Source organism: Pteropus vampyrus, unplaced genomic scaffold (genome assembly GCF_000151845.1).
Source record: "Pteropus vampyrus isolate Shadow unplaced genomic scaffold, Pvam_2.0 Scaffold238, whole genome shotgun sequence".
NCBI classification, from domain to species: domain Eukaryota; kingdom Metazoa; phylum Chordata; class Mammalia; order Chiroptera; family Pteropodidae; genus Pteropus; species Pteropus vampyrus.
The window spans coordinates 1,922,972-1,945,039 of record NW_011889019.1 but is presented as its reverse complement, the minus strand read 5'-3'; the positions used below and the strand labels follow the sequence as shown (position 1 = coordinate 1,945,039).

At 46.1% G+C, this 22,068-nt stretch overlaps 2 protein-coding genes across 3 annotated transcripts; both read right to left on the bottom strand.

The window, feature by feature from the left end:
• Positions 1 to 549: 549 nt before the first annotated feature.
• HOGA1 (4-hydroxy-2-oxoglutarate aldolase 1) lies at positions 550 to 21,679 on the bottom strand. 2 transcript variants are annotated; one of them, XM_011374000.2, is made up of 7 exons: positions 21,164 to 21,678; positions 10,790 to 10,918; positions 10,476 to 10,603; positions 9,852 to 9,986; positions 9,552 to 9,648; positions 7,796 to 7,929; positions 550 to 1,443 (listed from the first exon to the last, which is right to left on the bottom strand). In XM_011374000.2, exons 1-7 carry the CDS (start codon positions 21,375 to 21,377, stop codon positions 1,294 to 1,296), a joined length of 987 nt encoding a protein of 328 aa, XP_011372302.1. In that variant the 5' UTR covers positions 21,378 to 21,678; the 3' UTR covers positions 550 to 1,293. The 2 variants fall into 2 exon arrangements, with proteins under 2 accessions (XP_011372302.1, XP_023375605.1); XM_023519837.1 differs by lacking the exon at positions 10,790 to 10,918 and having other exon boundaries at positions 21,164 to 21,679.
• On the bottom strand, positions 16,855 to 17,827 carry CUNH10orf62 (chromosome unknown C10orf62 homolog). Its single transcript, XM_011374032.2, has one exon. It carries the CDS (start codon positions 17,672 to 17,674, stop codon positions 16,967 to 16,969), a length of 708 nt encoding a protein of 235 aa, XP_011372334.1. The 5' UTR covers positions 17,675 to 17,827; the 3' UTR covers positions 16,855 to 16,966.
• Positions 21,680 to 22,068: the final 389 nt, after the last annotated feature.

The following is a 22,068-nucleotide window of genomic DNA, read 5'->3' as shown; positions in this document are numbered from 1 at the left end:
ACCTTTTGCCTCATTGCTAAACCTGATTCTCCTCTGAGTTCATATCCTCTAGAAGTTGCCTGTGAGAAGAGTTCTAGATGCTAAGTGCCAAGTTTCAGTGCCAGCCAGATGCCCAGTTTCAGTTGAAGATTGATACTTTTTATATTACTTTTTATATTCTCCCCTCTAGCCTTTGCCCTAAACAAGAAACCTGTTTGCCTTTCTTTTTCATCAGAGTAACTTTTAAAGAATTCATCTTGAGTTTTCTGCCACTTGTCAGATAACACTGAATAAGGTTTAACCTTTTGATTAATTAATTAGCTAAGTGTTTCTAAATACGTCAATTGAACCTTTTTGCCTCTTGCCTGTCCCATTTAAAACTTCAGTAAATATTTTCCTAGGCCACCTCTGATTTAATACCTGTTTGCTCAGTATTGTTAGGGCCTCTCTCAGAGCTGGGAAAAAGTAGACATTGAGAGCTAAATTTGCCTTTAGGTAGGTTCTTGACATCTGGGTAGGAAACAAGATCTGCATAGCAGTGGAGTGTTAATCTATACAAAACCACACTAATTAAACTTATTAAACTTTATTGCAATAACAAAGTAATTGTTTTTAACAATACAAGCAGAATGCCTATAGGCAAGAAGATGATCCTGTCTCAGGCCAAGCCCCCTTCCCTAATGTTTCAGACCTGGGTTGACTACAGTAGTCTTCTAGAATGTAACATTTATCCACCAGGTGTCATTATTTACCAATTCTGGTTGTGTCTGTGCACTCAAGGGTTGAGATCAAAGCTAGAGACAAGAATATGAGGAATCAAAATGGACTTAGGAAAGGGCACTGGCTAGAATGCATCTCAGGGGCCTTTCAGAGACTAGTGACATTTTTCTACTACATCCCCTGGAAAGAGAGCTTGGGTTCTTAGTATAGGCCTGGCTTCCCTCTGCATTGTGCTAGACTCAGGCTTGTATCCTCAAGTCGAAGTAGTCCTCCCTTCCAACACATAGCCTTCCTGTGCCCAGCTGCCCCCTGCACTTCCCCTCTGGCTCCTGACTCATGTGTCTTGGGGCATAGGAGAGCACAGTAGAGGGATAGGCGATTGTCTAGTGACCCAGAGTTTAAGATACAAATCTAATGTCACAGTGCTGTGAAAATAGGAAATGAGTGTGCATGGTAATGCTTGCTAAGAGGCACCTGGAGGACCGAAGTAGGAAAAGGAGACTCGAACCCTCATCCCCTCATATTCCTCTTCGGGCTGCAGGTGCAAGGCAGGAGCTGAGATGGGCTCAGGCTGGGCATGTCCCCCACTTGCCCTCAGAGCCAGCCATTACTGGTGAAATCCACGCGTAGCGCCTCTTCCTCTGCAGGGCTCAGCTCCTGCAAGGGCGCCCGGCAGGGGCCTCCATGGTAGCCAAACCAATCCATGGTTTTCTTCACCCCTGGGATCCCAAAACGCTGGGTCACCTGAGAATCAGGGCATGTCAGAAGATACTGGGGAATCCCGGCACAGGTACACCCGGGACCCAGACATGTGTCACTTTCAGAAAGTTAGGGTTACAGTTGTCCTCCCTGATAAAGTAATTAGGAATCCAGATTGAGAGGCCAAAAGGCAGCCTAGCAGTAGAGAATGCAATGCCAAAACCTCAAATTAAGAAGGTACCTCTTCAGAGGAGAGAAAGAGCAATCAGGGGGACCATTTTATAAACTATATAAATGTCTAACCAGTGTACTGTATACAATAAACTAACAATAAAATACAATTTTTTAAAAAATAGAGTAATTAAAAAAAAAAAAAAGAAGGCGGCACTTCCTTTGATTTTAAGAGAAACATCCACTCTCTAGAGAGGAAAGTGGCATTCAGTCCTCATTCTGTGATGGGAGAAGGCAGCAGCCCTGTGGGTCGGGGCACTAGGACATCACCGGTTTGCAGCCCAGTTCCTTGGAACCAGATGGGCACAGCAGGCCTGGGAAGTCAGGCACAGCCCAGACCTCTACTGGTCCTATAGCAGGGTCCCCCAACCACCCCATAGCTCCTTCCTGACACCAACTCTGAGTGCTCTCAGTGGAAAACCAATGCATCATTGTCCAAAGAGGTTTCAATAACCAACCTCTTTGTATAACTTTCTATCATTAACTTATTAGCTCTGAACAAGTTCTCTTGCCTAAAAAATGAGGGGGCCGGATAGATAACAAGACCTCTAAAGTCTTTTCCACTGTCATGAGGGACATTAAGGCTATTGTCATAATTTAAAAGCATGCATGGAGTTTTACAGAAAATGAAGCATCAAGTTTCTTTGCTTTTAACATAGCAACTGGTTATTTTATACTGATCAAAAGTGTTAGCTAAATCTTCGACTCCCTAAAAACGAAAAGAGTAATCATTACTTAATAAAGTTTTATTTGGAGAGAAAGTAAAACATTGGAAGTATGGGCTTCATGAAGGATAAAAATAATTTTTAAAAAAGTTGTGATAAAAATGTTAGGAACCCGATAAATGATTGACTAATGACTTCACCACTAGAGGCCAGTAGGCTTTAGCAAGCCTCCTCCCAGGCTTGGCCCCAGCCAGCCATGGTGTTCTAATAACCTGGGCAATTCACCCAAAATGAGTAGGGTGGGAAAGACATAGGGGAGAGCATGGACACAAGAAGTACCTAAGAGAAAAGCTTTCTCCCACCATAGTTGCCTGAAGATCTCTGATTTGCCCCTCTTCCAACCCTGAGAAAAGATCTAGTGCTATGGTGGTAAAGACTGGAAAGTCCTAAATATAGCAGGAGCAGAAGGCTGGCTGGCTGGGAAGGCCAGGGAAGGACATTATGTTCAAGCAGGGAAGGAAAGTTGGGTGACATCAAGCTGCTCTTGGGGAGGCTGAGCCTACAGGCCAGGCAGCAAAAAGGTGTCCCAGGAATTCCTGAGTATGTGCCCAGAGCTGGCACAGGAAGGGGCACAGAGTGAAGGGTAAGGCAGGATGGCATGGTAAGGCAGTTGGACGGCAGAAAGAATCCTCTCTTCCCAAGGGGCAGCCCAAGCTGCTTCACATGTAAAATGAAGTGATAGCAACACCTACCCCGTGTCACAAGAGAAAAATGTCACTGTGAGACCAGACCCTGAGAGCCCTGGGATCTACTTCATGTCCTGTCTTGGTGGTATGCAGATTCTGGGACCTTCTGTCTGCACATGGATGGGAGTGGGAGGGCGGAGGTCTCACCCCAGTGGAATGTCCAATACAGCCTGTGCCCTGATGGGGCTCAGCTGAAAGGCCCTCATTTCTACAGTTCTTACTTCCTATTTATAGAGCATCCCATCCCAGGAGAACCTTCACATCCAAGGAGACTCGTGCTTGCCTCCTCAGCTGTCCTTTTTCTAAATCGGAGTTCATCTGCCCCTTTGAGGTAAAGATGTAAACTGTGAAGGAGATCTGGAGCCTGCCCACCCTTTACCCAAACAAAAAGTATTGCCTAGCTCAGTCTGGGACTATCATCTCCAGTGCAAAACTTAAGGAGATCCCAAAAAACTCATTCATCACGGTAAATAGTTAATGCAATATTTTTTTTAAAAAAAATCAAAACCAATGCAAAAATATTCATAATGAACAAAATATCAAAGTTTTAAATAAAAACAGGATCCAACAGAGCCATGCCCTGCCATATTGTAGTCTGAGGCAAAGTAAACATGTAAGTAAGGCAATAAGGCCCCTATATACATGTTTTGTCTATTTTTTTAATGACTAATTTTTTTTCTAGAAGTAGATTTGCAGAAAAATTGTTTTGATGAGTGTGCTTCCATTCAAGCCAGGGAAGTAAAATTACAATAAATTGTTCTTGGTATAGATAAAATATTTAAAACTAATGCTTGAGTTTTAATATACCTACCTTTAAATTTTTCAATATTTTTTTCAACTACTTTAATGTTCTTGGGGTGGGGGAGAATCACCATTTAGAAAACTAGGTAGAGCTTCCACTTCCAAGAAGATGGAATAGATGTACTTTTCCCTATTTCTCCCAATCAGTACAACTAAAAACCCCTAGACATTACATCAAAACAAATTTAAGAAGAGTCTGAAAGGTAAAGAGAAGGAAGACTGACTGGGGACCTCAGGACCCAAGGAACAACACAGTGGTTGGTTGACTGGCTTTGACCTGGAGCTGAAGGAACCAGCAGCCCTGAAATGCCAATGGACATAGACAATAAAATCTCCAACAAAAGTCTGTCCTCTTTAGCCAGGGATCAAAAAAGTGGCAGCCTAGCAAGATGGAAAACTTTCCAACAATAACCACCCTACTCTAGCCAGCCCCCACTGAAAAAACTGTGGCCCCCACCCTCATCCAGGCCAGTAAGCCTGAATTGGGAGCCAGAACTTCTATCCCCAAACTCAGTACTAAAGAGTGTCTCTCCCCATCCACTAGAGATGGTTTCAGAAGTGGCCTAGTGAGAAGAGTCACAGCTTTCACACTGCCCACCTTTAAGGAGCCCATCCCCCAAAGGCACACTCATGACATCAGCAGAGGCCACATGGGAGAAGTAAGGAGGCACTCCCACCCTTTGCAGCCGGGATGGTATCATTAGAGATCTAATACAGAGCCCGGTTCTCCCCCAAAAGAAATCTCCAGGCCCATATGGTTTCACTGGAGAATTCCAAGAAATGTGTAAAGAAGATTTAATACCAATTCTACACAGTCTCTTCCAGATAATAGAAGAGGAGGGAACATTTCCCAATTGATTTATGAAGCTATTTTTACCCTGATACCAAAATCAGACTAAAGCAGTAAAAAAAAAGAAAGAAAGAAAGAAAAGACAGCTACATACCAACATCCTTCATGAATATAGACAGAAAAATTCTTAATAAAAATGTTAGCAAATGGAATTCAGCAATATATAAAAAGAGTTACATACCATGACTAAGTGGAATTTAGTCTAGGGATGTAAAAATTCAAAAATTACTAATGTAATCCACCACATTAACGGGCAAAAAAGGAAAACAAAAATCACATGATCATTTTAATGCAGAAAAACATTTGACAAAATTTAACACCCAGTCATGATTTTCAGCTAGAATGCAGGGGGAACATCCCCAACTTGTTAAAGAGCACTTATAGGAAACTACAGCTAACATTATCCTTAATGGTGAAAGGCTAAATGTTGTCCCTTAAGATCAGGAATAGGGCAAGGATGTCCACTGTCACCACTCTTATTCAACATCATGCAGGAAGTTCTAGTCAGTGCAATAAGGCAAGAAAGGAACTCAAATACATATTGACCAGAAAGGAAGAAATAAAACTTACCCTTTCTGTAGATGATATGATTGTCTATGTAGAAAATCCCAAGGAATCTACCAAAACATTCATACAACTAATAAATGAGTTCAGTAAAGTCATATGACACAAGATAAACATGAAAAAATCAATCGTGTTTCTATCTACTACCAATGAACACATGAATAGAAAATTAAAAGTACAGTACCATTTATAATCACTCAAAAAATATGAGCCACTTAGGTGTAAATCTCTCAAAACCTGTATAGGACTTGTTTGTCAAAAACTGCAAAATGCTGTCGAAATAAATCAAAGGAGTTCTGCATAAATGGAGAGACATACTACATTTAACGATTTGAAGACAATAATGTCTTCAAATGTCAATTATCCCCAAATTTGTATACAGGTTTAAGACAATTCCTATCAAAATCTCAGCTAGGGTATTTATAGATATATATTATTCTAAAATTTATATGAAAGGCAAAGGAATTAGACTAAAACAATATTGAAAATAAAAAGAACAAAATGGGAAGAATCAGTCTACCTAATTTTAAGATTTATGATATACCTAGAGTAATCAAGTCTGCATGGTATTGCAGAGGGATAGATCAATGAAAAGAATAGAGAATCCAGAAATAGACCTACACAAATATGCCCAACTGATTTTTGACAAAGGTGCAGAAGTAATTCAATGGAGGAAAGATCATCTTTTCAACAAATGCTGCTGGAGCAAGTGGATATAGGGGGGAAAAAAAATCTCAATCTAAGGCTCACGGTTTATACAAAAATTAACTCAAAAAGAGTCAGACTCATAAAATGCAAAACCATCAAACTTTGGGGGAAAAAATAGGAGAAAATCTTCACAATCTAGTGCTGGGCAAAGTGTTCTTAGACTTGATGTCAAAAGCATAAACATAAAAAAATTGATAAATTAGACTTTATCAAAGTTTAAAAACTTTTTCTGGCAAAAGATATATTAAGAGACTGATAAAACAAGTTACAAACTGGGAGGAAATATTTGCAAACCACATATCTGACAAAGGACTAGTATCTAGAAGATATAATAAACTTCCAAAACTCAACAGTAAAAAAACAAACAATCCGATTAGAAAATGGACAAAAGACATAAATCAATGTAAATTTCATCTAACATTATATATAGATGGCAAATAAATACATGAAAAGATGTTCAACAGCATTAGCCATAAGAGATATGCAAATTAAAACCACAATGAAATGTTACTACACACCTATCAGAATGGCTAAAATAGAAAATGGTCACAACATCAAACATTGGTGAGGATGCAGAGAAACTGGATCACTCATACATTTACACTGAAGTAAATGTAAAATGGTACAGCCACTCTGGAAAACAGTTTGACAGTTTTTTAAAAAACAAAACATGCAATCATCATTTAACTCAGTAGTTGTGTATTTATCTCAGAAAAATGAAAATCTGTGGTCACACAAAAACCTACACTTAAATGTCAGTAGCTTTTAATAGCCAAAACTGGAAACAACCAGCTGTCTTTCAAAAGGTGAATGGTTAAACAAGCTATGGTATGGCCATATCATGAAACACTACTCATCAATAAAAAGGAACTAACTATTGATACATGCAACACCTAGATGAATCTACAGAAAATTATGCTGAGTGAAAAAAGACAATTTCAAAAGGTTGTAGACTATCTGATTTTGTTTGTATAACAGTCTTGAACTGACAAAATTATAAAAATGGTGAACATCTTTGCGGTTGTCATAGGTTAAAGAGGAGGTGGGGGCAAAAGGTGAGTGTGGCTACAAAGTGTAACATGAGGGATCTTTGTGGTGATGGAAATAGCCTGTATCTTGACTATATCAATGTCAAAATCCTGATTGTAATATTGTTACCACTGGGGGAAACTGGGTAATGGATACATGGAATCTCTCTGTATTATTTTTCACAATTTCGTGTGAATCTACAATGATCTCAAAAAGTTTAATTTAAAACATGTCTATAGGGACACACATTTTCCTTTTTGCCTCAGACTCCAATATGGCTTTGCACAGCACTGTCTGGCACTTGAGAGGCCTTCCATCTTGGCTCTTCTTGACTTGCCCAGAACAGAACTGGGGTACACAGTCTGACTGAAGACAGAACTCTCCTGGGAAATCTGGGTTCTGAATACCTGCAGCCTTCCAACTCCTCCCTTACTTCTCTCAATAATTCGTTTTTTTCAGGACCTGGCCCCTCTCTAAGTAAGATTCCAGGGTTACTTACGTCACAGTCACTACAGCTACCAGTCTCAATGCATATTCCTGGGCCAAAAGGATTATAATTTTAACAAGCTCCCTAAATGAATTCTAATGCACACTTAAGTTTGAGGACCAATGGGGCTCAGGCTTGTCTGAAGTCAAGATTTTGTGGGGAGGCACAAGAAGTTCCCACACTGGAATGTTCTCTAAAAGGATTTTCTGAAAGGGAAGAGACTGACTGGGGACCCCTGTGCCCGCCATAGCTCCTGCTCCAAAGAGTACATAGATCACCACCCCCTTGCCCTTTGCTGCCATTGCTGGGAGCTCACCGCAGTGTTTGGCTCAATGAGGCGGTGCTGTAGCTTCTGGGCATCTTCCCATTGCCCTGTGAGGCAGAGTCGCTCCAGTTGGCACACCTGAGCCCCCAGGACATTGGCTAGGGCACACACGCCCCCCACAGCTCCTGCCCCAGAATAAGATGCAGAACGTCAGCCAGAGCCTCTTTTCAAAGAGAATTACAGACCCTGGTCTCCAGCACCCCTTCGTTCTGGGATGCTAGGATGTGGATTTCTATGCCATGGTTGGCCACATCAAAGGCACGCTCTGTGAGTCCACAGAGTACAAAGAGAAAAGCTGCCAGCATATTCCAAGTAGAATCTCTCAGGCTGAGGGGCAGGGAGCAGAGTCTGAAGGCTAATTCAAGGACAGTTCCTTTCTTGCACTCACCTCTATCCCCAAAGTAAAGTCCCAACTGCCAGTTGACACCTCCACACTCCACTAGCCCCCTGACTTACCAGTCCTGGAAGTGGGTGGAGTGGATGAAGCCTTTGCTCTTCTGAAATCTTATTCTCCCCAGTAAATGCAGCCTGGGACAGCAGCAGGGGTAGGATGTGGGAGTGGAAAGTGCTCTGGACACAGTCAGGAAATGGGGTATTTCCTCCCATGAGCTGCGTGAACTTGGACAAGTCATAGACCCTCTGGTCCTTGTTCTCATCTGGGCAAGGAAAATAGGCTGACTGGGATCTCAGAGGACCCTGCCACTTCTACCGGCCTGCGAGCGAAATGTTAAGTCTAATTAGGAGTGTTCCTAAGTGGTCCCAAGAGTGGAGAGAGAGTAGGCAATTTGGAATGAGCTAATCTAGCTGATATTTATTGAATATCTATTTGCTAAGCACTAAGGTAGACATGGGGCTGATGCTCTCTAATCCTCATAACATCTCTCTGCTTTCCCAACTAGAAACTCAGTCCCAGAGAGATTGAGTATTTTGCCCAGTGATACTCAGTGAATAAACAGCAGAGCTGAAATTCCAGCTCAGATCCATAGGGCATCCAGACTGTGCTTTTTCCATCTACCCTACTTTCAAGAACAAGGCGTATATGGGTCTCCTGCACTTTAGAGATTGCGACAGGACAAAGGAGAGATGTGCAAGGACCTAGACAACAAGCCAAAGTCTGCAAAGACCAGAGAGAACCTACAGTGTGGGAAAAGTAACTCGCATCTGTACTCACTGGAGCTTCAGCTGCAGGAACTTCCCTCCCCCTCCCTGCCCCTCCTGAGATCACATCCAACCTGAACCCAAGGACCTTGACCACAAACAGACAAGAGCATTTGGTTTAATGGTGACATTCCTGGACTGGAACAGAATCTGATCAGGCAGCTAAAGGTCCCTGGACCAACCCCGCAGTTCTGACCATTCTGGTCTGGACCAGGGAGAGTGGAAAATGGACTGCTGACTGGAGGGGAGGGCCCCAAGGCCTCAGAGGATTTACAAAGTGAGGTTAGAGGACCTAAATTTGCCAACTAAGCAAGGGGTTCTGGACTTAGAGCAAATCATAGGCATCCCTACGACAGGCCAAGGGTTGTAAGCAGCCAGACACTCTCCTCTGCCCAACAGGGGTCACTCACAAGCACCCAGTGTTCAGACAAGCAAGCAGTGTGCTGGACTTCTGAGGTTTTGGAGCAGGTAGGCTAGCAAAGTCCCGCTACATACACAGCCCTGGCCCTCACAGTCCCTTCCAGTAGACCCCACCTTTCTGGGTGTATCTGGGTCACCCATCACACTATGAGAGCAGCGGGAGGCCTACCTAGGGCATAGCTGGCCAACAGGAAGCCAGCTGATCCAGCCAACACCTGGAAATCCTGCCTCTTGGTCTTGTGAACCATCATCCCAATTCTGGTCACCTGCAATAGCAAACCGGGTATGAGTGGGGCCCAGAGCCTCGGCAGTCCATGCTCCAAATTAGAGATGAAGCCCTGAGAGCCCACATGACGGAGAGAACCCAAACAGGAGCCCAGGACTGAAGCGGGTCCCAGAGTTGCCCTAAAGTTGGTAGCAAAAGAAAAGAGGAAGGTGCCTCCTCCAGCCAAGAACTGTTGTCACTCACATCACCACTGCTGTCCTTGATGCCAGCGATATTCGGGTGCTGGGAAAGCGTGACCACAGTGTCTACGGGCAGGTCCAGCCCTGTGTTGGCTGGGACACTGTACAGCACCACAGGAATTGGAGAGAGGTCAGCGACCTGAGGGATGCAGAAAGGAGAGAGAGCAGCTACCCAGGTCCAAGGAGCCTGAGGCACTGCCGTCCACCACCGAGTCCAGGCCTGGGCTCCCTGGACAGGCCACCTCCTAGACTAGACGTCACAGCACTATATGCCCTGCCTGTAAGCAGTAATAGTGGGTAATATTCAGTGAGTGCTTTCTATGTGCCAAGCACAGTCCTAAGTCCTTTATGTTTGGATCAAATTTAGTCCTCACAACAACCCTTTGAGGAAGAGACCTCCCTTTTGAGAGGGGAGGAAATAGCAACACAGCTCTGTTAGGGCAGCAACCCAATGTCACACAGCTGGTACACAGTGGCATCTCTCCCCTTCCCAGAGCAGTTGTTTGTGGGAAGTAGGCTCACCACTCCGTTCCCAGCTTCTCCGTCTCCTTTCCCAGGCAAAGTCTCCCCCTCATCCAGCCTCCTCTTGGTTCCAGGCCTCAAACCCATTCCCGCCCCTCACACCCACCTTGGTGTAGTGGTGAATGAGGGCAGCGCTGCTCATGCGGCCACGATAGTAGCAAGGGGTCACCACCATGGCGGCATCAGCCCCCACCTGGGCCATGCTCACAGTCATCTCCACCGTGGCTTGAGTAGCTGCAAGAAAAAAGAAGGTCTTTCTCACAGGCCATGGAGGGTGAAAGCAGGAGAAAGAATGACTGATCAAGGACCCTGGGACAAGCAAGGGGTGCAGAAGAGACAGAGCAAGTAGACTAAACCCAGCCTCAGGGCCAAGGAGCCCTACCCTAGCCGCCCCCAGGGCCCAGAGCATTATGGCCTCACATTCACAGCCGGAGCCGGCTATCAGGAGCTTGTTCTTGGGCATGGCCTGGCGCACGCGGCTCACCACCTCCAGACGCTCACTGCTGGTCAGGAAGGGGAACTCGCCGGTGGAGCCCTGGACCACGAAGCCTGCAAGAGAGGCTATGTCGCAGCCAGCCTGATGACTTAGCATCCTCTCACGAAGCACCAGGACATTGGTGTTATACCCACTCAGGTTCTTACCTCTCCAATACCATAGTTTATCACACATTTCCTTCCCATGTTTGTCCTGATGCAGCCAGAATGTTTTACCCAGTTGCAGTGACAGCGTTCGCACCATTTTTCGTCTGTTTGTTTTAATGAATTGTTTTAGTCACACCCAGGAGAATAAATAATAATATAATCTATGTGAATGTATCCAGCACCCATGGCAACCCTCTCCTGGTCACCTCCTCTTCCTCTTCTTGCCATCCTGACTCGGGTATTATTGTTTCCATTCACGTCTTTATACCCTTAAGACATGCATGTGGATTCGTAAATAAGATATGATATGGATCTTTTTTTTTTTTTAATGCCTACAGCACCTGGTATTTCTAGGTATGATATGGTTTTTGTCACTTGGTATTTTATAGAAATGGAATCAAATTTATATACCTTTCTCAGTTTGCCATTTTTGCCCAACATGTGTTCTGAGTTTTGTCCGTAGCAGGACACGTAGCTCTGATTTATCTATTTTTCATTGCTGTATAATATTCTATCGTGAGCTTGGGCCACAATTTACTTTTCTTTCTCTGAGGACATTTAGAATGTTTCTTTATTTTTGCCAAACAATGCTGAAACAAACATTTTCTTCTACGTAGTCTGTGCCCATATCTGTTTCCCTACAGTTTAGATACTGAGGCATGTAATTGCCAAGTCACATGTATGTGCATCTGCACATGCCAAGTGTCACCCTGATTAGCCAGTTCACACCCTCTCAGTACACAGAAGAGTCTGTCAGTGCTCATTCATGCCCACATAGGGATTATCAGCATTCATTTTTGCCAGTTTTCTGGGTGGAAAATGACATCTCATTGTTTTATTTTGCATTCTCCTGTTTTATCAATCACTGGAATGGTTTCTAAAATTACCAGTTAAAGGTGTCAACTCATATTTATCAGAGACCAGCAGAATTACTGCTCTTCAGCTGAATCTGAAGGCAATGTTTGTAAATCATTTTCTTCTCAGCTGTTTTCATCTAATTTTCTCTTTCCATTTCTTTCCCTCCTCTTCTCTACCCCATTCCACTCCAAAAATATTTTTCTTCAGTAGTTGACAAATATAGCATACAATACAACAAGATTATTAATAAATAGAAAGTGGGAAGAAGGAAAGAAAATAAAGCTGGGAATGATTGATTGCAAAACCCCCGTCATACAGTGTGAGCGATGGGCCATAAATTTGATTTGGAGCTTCCTGACAGTCAAAGCTAAAAGGGAAACATGGTCAGCCAGCAGATATGTAGAACTTGAGATAAAAGCAAGGCAGCCGCCCTAGAGAAACAGAATTTCCTGGCACTGGGACCAAAGGAGATTGTTCCCGTGAGTCATCCTTCAGGGGACACAGTGTGATGTAGAGTCAACTTTACGCCACGAACCTTTTCCATGCTGTTCACGCCATCATGAGAATCCACTGGGTAGATTGCCAGAATAGCTCACTGGGTACTTAGCTTTTTTTTTCTTTCCAGTTTTTTGCCTTACTAACACTACAGGGAACATCTTGAGGCAAATATCTTTTGGCTTCTGTTGGATTGCCTCCTTGGGAGCAATTCCTCCAAGTCGGGCTAGGAGCTGCTGGTAAGAGCCTCCTTCTGTCTTGCTACCTATTGCCCCAGTGCTTTCCCAGTGGGTCATCCTCATTCACAGAGCCGCCAGCTCCGGAGAGGGCTCCAGTCCAGCCATGACTGGACCAGCACTCTTTGACTTAGAGATCAAAGATTTAGAGATCAAGCTTTTGCTGCTTCCTCTATTTAAATGCCAAGGACATCTCTCTTCCTAACCCTACCTGCCACTCCTCCTCAAAGGGGACCAGGGTGGGTTCTTGCTCCAGCCGCTTCTTCAACCACAATTATTCACCCAAGTGCCCCACCATTCTCGTGGTCAGTTCCAGAGGCCCCTAGGCCCCACTGGTGAATGTGGCCGAAACAGCAGGACAGCTGGGCCTTGCACTCTGGGGCAGTGAAGCAGGTTCCTGTGTTTAAGGTTTCTAGTGGCCTCTTCCTTGTCTCATTTAAGGGAGTATCTGACTCAGGCCTGACTCCCAAGAGGGAAGAGATGCCAGTCTGGGGAAGCGGGAGTGAGCTAGAGTCAGAGAAGATCCAAGGTACCTCCGGCTATTGAACCAGGCATATCACATCTCTGAGTCACCATTTCCTCTTCTGTGGGATGACAATAAAATCATTTCAATCCTACCTTATAGACCTGTCTTAAAGGCACAAAGAAGAAAATGTACAGAAAGCCCTTTGAAATCTGTGAATCGATGTGGTCAAGAGCCCCCTCTTTCTCCTTGGCTAGGTGTTCGGTTTCTGGCTCGATGTGCCTCTGCTTGTGTAGAGAGAGAACTAGAGGAGAGGAAAAGGCCAAGGTCCTGGATGGGTTGGGAGGGAGGAAAATGAGTGGTAGAGAAGCACAGAGCAGGGCAGTGGAGCAGTCAGATGCAGAGGCTCTGAACCCAGAGGAGCCCTGGTTTAACTTGCAGTGTGGCCCCTCACCAGCTATGAGGTCTTGGGCAAATGGCTCAACCAAACCTCAGCTTCATCAAATGAAAAATGGGGATAATATTAGTACCCTCCTTAATGAGTTGCTGTGAAGCTGGAATGAAATACTACTTGTAAAGTACTTAGAATAGAACCTGGCACTCGGTAAGTGTTAGCTGTGATTATTATGGGATCAGGAGAAAGTGCCCAAGGCTTAAACCAGGAGTGTGGCAGCTTTCGATTTGAAGAGGATGGCTAGTGTGGGAGGGGAGGCTGTACTCTGACCTCTTAGGCCTCTTCCCGCTGTAAGATGGAAGAGGATCATTTCAAAAGCTACTCCCTCATGGTTACACTGGCAGTTCTGGAGAGCCAGAGAGGCCTGAGAAGGGGAGTGGGCATTTGGGGCTGGGGATGCACAAGCAACCTGGTGACTTATTGTGGCCAAAAGGAATCGCAGTCTCTCACTGTTATGTCCCTTGGCCCATCATCATTGTCACCTCCGCTGAGAAGTCTTCCTGAAATGCTTCCACTGGACATCTCTCTTCTGAACTTCTATTACCTGTTCCTTATCCTCAGTTGCCTACTCAAAAATGCACAGAGATCCTCAGAACTCTTGAATCTACCCTACACCTGCCTATGGGATTAGGCAAATTTTCTCAAACTAGCTTCTGCTGTAAAAGGAAAAATTGGACTGGATGGTTTCCTAAGTCCTCCTGGGCCCTAGGCTTTGAAGTCACTTTTCTGATTTCTCCTACATTTTGTCTATCTCTAAGTGTGGCCCTTCAGCCAAACTGTCAAGGTCCCCAGACACACTGTCACCTTCCTGCCTCTATGCCTTCGCTCATGCTGTCTCCCTTCTGCCTGGAACACCTCCCTGGTTGCAGCCCCTCAAGTGCTGCAAGGGCCACAAAGCCTCTCTTCAAGTTTCCTCTCCTTTGCATTCTGCAGCATTTTGCCCTCCTTACATAGTACTTGTCCTTCTTTCCCTAGAATCATCAAGGTCAGGAATGGTGTCCCCTTCATTTGTGGCCTCCTCTGTGATACCTTAATACGCTGCCTATTGAGGTACGTGTGGACAATTTGTCATGTAAAAGAAAAATTGTCCCAAATTTGGTCTGGAGTAGAACTTTTGTGTGATGTAATTCGTAACCTTCCATTGGGAAGAAATGAACATTCCTGACAAAATGCTTGAACGATTTCCTGGTGAGCTTTAATAGAATTAAGCCCTGATCTGGGAAACCAGCCACCCTCCCAGCTGACTTTCAGACAGGAGTCTAGTGGCTATTTATGACTCTTTGTATCTAGTCTAACAATGATTTAACCATTCTCTTTTCTTACCAGGAGTATATACTTGAGTTGGCTGCTTAGAAGCCATTTTCTTTACAGCACAACCGTAATAAAATTTTGACATAAATAAGTTGTCTGAAAACTTTTTTGACTTTTAATTTTGAACAACTTTTAAATTTATAGAAAAGTTGCAAATATAGTACAGGGGATTTCCATACATTTGCTCACCCAGCTCCCACCACTGATAATGTTGCTCCTAACTATACAGGACAATTATCAGAACGAGAAAATTAACCTTAGTACAATACTAACCACAGATTTATTTGGATTTTGCAGTTGAAATCTTTTTAAAGTGAAGATTCCAAAGTCATAATTAGCTCATCTTAAATTTTATGTAATAAGCTTTCAATAAGGGATTTAGGTCTTCCAAGTAAATGTATGCATTTTATGCATTTTAACTATGACTTTTAAAAGCCAAACCTCACCCCTTTGCTTTTTGTCTGATTAAGCAGCCTCCAACATTTTCCAGTGTGACTGACCCCAATTAAGACTTTTATTATGAAGTATTTAAAATATACATATATCAGCATTTATGTAAAGTCACTTATTAGTAATACAAAAAATACTCAGATATTCCCAACAATGCACCATAAAATCAATCGATAACATTTAGGGTATTTATAGATTTATCCAACCTTAGCAATGATTCTGGGCACCTTCTCCCTGGAGCGTGAGGCTCACAGGTTGGGAACCACTGGTAAACCCATAATAGATGCAAACGGTAAGAAATTTCTATGTAAAGGGGCCACTGGGGGTTAGACAGTGCCATGTAGCTGACTTCTCCCAAGTTCCCCAGGGGAGACAGTAGCATCCCTTTAACTGCCTAACTGGGAGGTTACTTCTTGCCCCAGAAATGGCTTCTTGGGATCCCAGAATAGGAAGTAGAGAGAGTCCCAAGCTTGCAGGAGGACACAAAAAATGTCAAGACATGTGGGAAGAGGATAGGGATAAGCATGAGAAAGGTGAACCCATCTGGGGGTGGTGAGCTTTCACTGGAGTCAGAATAAGGCAGGGATTTGGGGTTTAAAGTTAAGCAAAGAAGGAGCTCTAACCCCAGTGACATCACTTACTGTCTATTCTATCTCAGGCAAATTACATCTCTGAGCCTCAGGTGCCTCATCTGCAACATGGACAGAACAAAATACCTCCTTCGTGGGGCTGTGCCGTAACACTTAACACAGAACATGACATATATTAAAACAAACAAAAGAGAGAGCTGCTGGTAGTACTAGTACTACTAACTAGTAGTTACTAGTAGTTAGTAGTAGTACTAGCAGCAGCAGCAGCCCCAACTTCAGCAATACTAATACAAACGAAGAGAGAGAATATACAACACAATAGCTCTGAAGGTGGGGGAGGGGCACTAAAACAGATCCCGGTGGGCTCCAGGGAGCAAGAAGGCAGAGAGAACTGCATTGTGGGATGCCGCATGATGGAGAAGCCATAGGGTGAGGATGGCACCAAGATAGGGACCTACATCCCACCCCATCTACTAACTCATCTACTAGAAGTCACCTCATCTCCCTCCCCCAATGCTTGGCTGCTTCCTCCTTCTCTGACAACAGCAGGTTGGTGGGTGTGGAGCTCGCTGGAAATATTCCATCCCCAGAACTTGAGACCAGGGGAAGCCATTTTATGGTTCCTCAAACCAGCCCAGTGAAAAGGCCCCAGGCCGAGGCCTACACAAAGAGGACTGTGGGAGAAGGAACCCCCTTCCCCACCCCTGCCCAGCACTGAAGTTGGCCACAGAGACCCCAGACTCAGATTGAGGGTATACAAGGCTTTATTGGCTTAGTTCCAGGCATGTGGCATCAGCGTGGGGCTCTCAGCTGCTCCTGGGGTCTGCTTCATCCGTCTTCTCTTGGTGGGTCTCCAGGGCCCTGTGAGTCTGTCGCAGCTGCTTTGCTTCCTCCCAGTTCTCCCTTCATTAGGGGCCATCCTCTGTGGCAGATCCCACTCATGGAGTCAAAGGGGCTCAGGACTCCTGTAGGGGTCTGAGGAAGAAGGATTGGGTGGCAGCATCTCATCCTGGGCCACACAGTTTGTCCAATGGGAGAGAAAACAGGCCTGTGATTATGTGCCAGCCCTGTTGGGGGAAGGGGCTTCTCCATCCATGGTTAGGTGGCTTTGAAGGGGTGATAGATTTGTTGGCTGCGGTTGGTCAGGCTGTGGCTCTGGTGGTTCTGGTGGCTTAGATAACCATGGTGCCCATGACCATGGCCGTGCAAGGTGTGTGTGTGGTTCATGCCAGCTACAGTGGTTTCCCGCTGAGTGAAGAAATTGCCTTTTAGCTTTATCTCCACTTCCTCAAGGGCCCTCAGCTCCTCCTGGTTGATGTCGTTGGACTCCAGGTGGCCGTTGTTCTGGTAAACCGTGGCACGCTGCAACATGGAGTTAGCCAGTTGCCGTCCCTTGGTGTCAATCTCCTTGGCACAAGCAGCCACAGCGGCCCATGTTGCCTCATTCGTGGACGAGGATTTTCCAGACTCTTTGTGGGTCTCTTTTACCACTGAGGATCCAGACATCTTCTGCTTGCTGGTGAAGGACTCCCGGTGAAGAGCTGTGCCCGCTTCTCCTTGCCTCGTGGTGAAGGTCTCCACGCGAACCGTGGTGCTGGCTTCTCCGCTGCCACTCTCGGGCTGGGGAGCAGCCATACTGCTGGCAGCGGTGGGGGTGCTGCCAGTTTCCAGCTTCTCTTCGGAAAGGCGGCTAAAGTGAGATTTGATCCAGCTCTCATTCTGTGCATCGTGGAATTCTTGTGGCCCGAGCTCATCTTGTGGAGACTCATGGACTATCTTCCTTCTCCTCCTCTGAAACCACAGCATGAGGCCTCCACCTCCAAGTAAGAGGGCAGTCCCCAGCACCACCTTGCATGATGGTTGCTGGATGAGCTCCAAGAAGGTCTCCAGGACCCTACACCAGGCAGGCAGAGCTAAGAGCACACTGGGAGTGGGGGAGCCTGGATGTTATGTTTCATGCTTGAAAGGGCAGGCTCCCCGAGGGTGTCTGGCAGGCAGGCCTCCCACTGCACCCTCTCTGAGAGGCCCTTCCCGCCTCAGCAATGAACCCCATTGTGAGGAAGGTGGTTGAGGGGCGGGGTGGGGGAGAGGCCACCGCATTGCTCATGTCTAGCCTAGCAGGCCTCACCTGAGGCCAAGGTTCTGTCTCCTACCCTAACAGCTGTCCTCAAGGTCAATGGGAGGGCAGCTTCTCCAGCTCTGAGTCCCTTCTGCCTTCTGCTTGTGACCCATCCTGCAACTCAGTCCTTCTTATCTTCCAGTCTTTGGTTTCTCTTCTTTGCCATCTAGTGGCTCCCATGGGGCAGAGGTTACAGGGTCAGGCTGGCCAAGGCTGAAGGACCCCCTTGGCTGGGCATGCATCCATTCCTGGCCACGTGAGATTGCTGTCTCCCTCCATCCAGGGCCTACACCTGCTGCCAGCTGAACACATTTTATCCCCACTTGTAGCCATCAGCCCCATTACAGAGCAAGGTCCAAGAGGAAAAGGGGCCCAGCAAGGAGCTTATTCTAGAATAACATGAGGTCATAACTGGGGTGACACGAACAGGACTTAGAAGGCAGAGAGGATAGGACAAGAGACGTCACCAGGTCTCAGATTCTTGGGGCCATCCAGGGTGGGGGCTGCTACCTCTTTCCTTGATGATACAACTACGAACCCAGATTTGCCATCACCACCCACCCTACTCCTGGAAATGAGCACAGCGCAGGTTGCGAATGGGTGAGCCAGCTGGCCAGGTTCTCCGTAGGTGCGGACAGCTGACATCCTGGCCCACAATCCCCAGTTATACTCAGGGCCTCCAGGCATGTAAACAAGCTTGGGCCACTCTATTTTTTCACCCAGAGGCATCTAACACGTTTTTTTAAATAAAGAAATGCCAAAATAGGGTTGTAAAAATTGTGATATTTTAAATAAACCCACAAGATACAAGCTTTAAGTTCTATAGGGAACATCACCTCCGCAGTTCAGCTGGAGTATCTCTGTAGTCCAATAATCTCATTTGGAAATAACAATTCAAAGTTCATCTCTGAGGTTGTGGGAGTGAGTTCAGGGCCAAATGGCCCCTCTGCAGCAACTCCACCTTTCAGTCTCTAGTTACAACTTTTCTTTTAAAAGAATATTCTTTATTCAAATAATCAGTACAAATTAACAGTGAAATAAGATAAAAGAGCAACGCGATTTCGGACAATGCCTTCCGGAACAATCTCTAACTGTTCACTGATTCATCAAGGGCAGGTTCCCGCCTCCTCTTTGGAGGTCCTTTAACTTGTTGCAGGAGGCCCTGGCAATGTGATATGTGATGGTTCCCTCCTCTGCCCCTGAGTATTGGGCCACAAAGCAGGGCCACCATCACGCGAGAGAAACACAGATTTTTGGCCTTGGGGGGGTTTGTTGTTCCTTTGTTGGGGTTTTTGGTTTTTTCTTGGGGGAGTTGCCGGGCCCTTTTGGTTTTTTTTTTTTTTTGGCGGGGCTTGTTTTTTGGGTTTTTTGGGGGAATGCATTGAACCCTGTGGCTCAGTTCCCATGTAAAATGAGGAAACTAGATTAGAGAGTTTCAGTGATTTCTCCAAGGTTACTGTAACTGGCAGAACAAGTTACAGTCTTCTAACTCCAGACGCTGGACTCTATCTAAGTAGCCCACTGCCCCCCAACATGTATGTAGGGGTAAGGGAGAGATGAGGTAGAAGCAGCTTCCTGCGTGTGTTGCATGAGAGATGTACTAGCAGGCATGTGTGACCCATGGCCTATCAAATCCACTGCAGGGGCTCCCAGGTGTCATCATGTCCTCTGCGGGGGCAGGGAGGGGGATCTAAAGAATCTGGAGATCTCTGTGGAATCTCTGGGTGGCAGGCAGACATCAGATGCAGAGTCCACCTTCCTAACCCCTGCACTAGGATGTCCTTAAATCTGGAAGGTAAAGTAGAGTCTTCTCGCCTCCTTGGAAACTCCTTGGAGATTCAAGGAGTTTCTCACTTCACTTCAAGAGAACCAGGCCTCAGTCCAGACTTTCGGGCACCAGTGAGCTGAGCCCCAGCAGAAAATTACTTAGGGTTTGTGTCACTGCTCAATGCGGGTGTCTACAGGGCATTCTTAGTCCTCTAAGGAAGGGTCACATCACCTCAGCACTGAGATATGAATGGGCTCTCAGGCCAGCAGCCACTGTCCCCAAGCAGTTTTGCTCACAGTGCTAATTGTATTGTCATTCTAATAATTGTTATCATTGGAGTCAATACCTTCCCATGTACCACTCTTTATAATTTACAGCATGCTTTCACTTGCATTTTTTCAGATTTTTCTCCCAACCATCCTAGGAGATGAGTATCATTATTCCCATGTGTCAGACAGGGAGACGGAGGTTTAGAGATGCTTTCTCCCTGCTAGGTCAGTGGCAGAGCTGTTATATGAGTCAGAGTCCACGTTCTTACCTGCTCCGCTCACGGCCTCAGTCGGAGCCACTCCTCTCCCAAAGCTCGTGTCGACCAGACTCTTGAAATCATCTGGTCTAGCAACTCAGCAGTCAGTGCATTGGGGGTGAAACTGAGCACGACCATGTAGTTCAAATCCCAGCTCAGCCATATACTAGTGACTTTGGGCAAGTGACCACATAACTCTGAGCCTCATCTGTGAGATGGGGTTATTCAGAGTACTGCCTCTGGGAACTGCCTTAAGTAATGGATCAGTGTGGGCAGAGCAGGATGGGAGGAATTTGTCACTTCTTCTACCTTCATTTATTTTGCTTGTGGCTGTGTTGTATGTTGAGTGTCACGAATATGGTCTGGTTCCTGACCTCAGAGAGGGGAGACCCATGCGTAAAGAAGAAAATGAGTCTGAGGATCCAGAACAGAAATTAATTCTGCCAAGGGAGGTTTCTGCCAGAAGAAAGAATACAGACAAAGCTTTGAGGGAGATGAGCCTGCTGGTTGGGCTGCCACATGACACCCTGGCTGCCCTCACACCTGTAGAGTGCCTGGTTGACAAGGACTTTTACAAACCAGTATCTAGTTTGATCCCCACAATAATTCCGGGAGCTAAGAAGGCACTTTAGTAATTTATAACTGGGGAAACTGAGGCAGGAGAGATTCCGTCAAGGTCACAAGCCAGCAAGGAGCTTCCCACCTATCTCCTGACTCTAGACCAGTGCCCACTGTTCCCCTCTCATAATAAAATGATCCCGGGGTACCCCACTGTCCCTTAGCAGCTCGACGAAGCTTGTGTACCATCCTCTTGGTGTCTGGTTGAAGAGACTGGGGTTATTCACATTTCCCCTGACCCCCACAGTGGACAGGCCCACTTACCTCGAAAGGGGAAGGTGCCCAGTTTGTGCAGATTCTCCTCCAGTTTCCCATAATCCACCTCTGCAGTGGCAGTAAATGGGGTAGTCACGGGGGGATAGATGCCTGAGATGTCCACCTTTTTCCCTTTCCCTGGAACCTGTCCCCCTACATTCCTAGACAAGCCCCTGCTCAGCCCCTGCCTCACAGAGGACCAGACTCGGAGGCCCAGCATCATTACAGGAAGCCTGAGGCCCAGCTAGTTTCTGCCCCTGAGGGACGCTGAGTTTGGATTCTTTCTTACTCCTGTTAATGATCAATGTGTTCAGTTAAAAATTTGCTGTCCCTTGACTTGTTGGCCCTGGGGCAGGCTGGACTGGGTGTCCCCAGGGTGAAAGGGTAGGCTTATAGGCCCAAGGCAGGGAACGTCCTCTTTCCCCTGGGGAGTGGCTGAAGAAAGGCCACAACCCAGTGTCCGTCTGGCCAGACAAAACGTGGTTCCTGGGATCTCGACGCTAAAGGGTGTCTTCACTGAGGCCTAGGCCCTCCTCCCACAATTCCCAGCCCTGAAGCCAGGAGCCCTGCCAGCGTCTGCTTGGCAGTTCTGTGGTTGGTTGGAGGAGCTGATTGGCTGAGCCAGCCCTGCCCCTGCCCTGTGGGAGGCGTGGCAAGTCTGGGTAAGACACTGCCTGGGATCTGCAGCCCCACTTCCCTACCAGACTGCCCCTGCCAAGGCTGCCATGTGACAGGTCTGGGCTAGCCACACACAGCCCCACAGGGCAGCAGTCACCAGGAAGGGGGCCCAGGACGAGTGCATGGCAAAGCTGATCCAGGCTGGGGCTTGGGAGGAGGGGTATTAGGGAGAAGGGGTGGCAGGGAAGAGACTTTGGTAGGAAATGCAGCAGGGCTGGCTCAAGGGGCCAAAGGGC

What these genes read in the sequence shown, in the direction of transcription:
- CUNH10orf62 (XM_011374032.2), bottom strand. Translation starts at nt 17,674, where the DNA reads ATGCTGTGGTTTCAGAGGAGGAGAAGGAAGATAGTCCATGAGTCTCCA.
- HOGA1 (XM_011374000.2), bottom strand. Translation starts at nt 21,377, where the DNA reads ATGATGCTGGGCCTCCGAGTCTGGTCCTCTGTGAGGCAGGGGCTGAGC. An exon ending in TCATTCACCACTACACCAAG is followed by an intron (nt 9,987 to 10,475) that starts GTGGGTGTGAGG and finishes TGCATCCCTCAG; the next exon opens with GTCGCTGACCTCTCTCCAAT. An exon ending in GTTGGCCAGCTATGCCCTAG is followed by an intron (nt 7,930 to 9,551) that starts GTAGGCCTCCCG and finishes ATTCTGGGGCAG; the next exon opens with GAGCTGTGGGGGGCGTGTGT.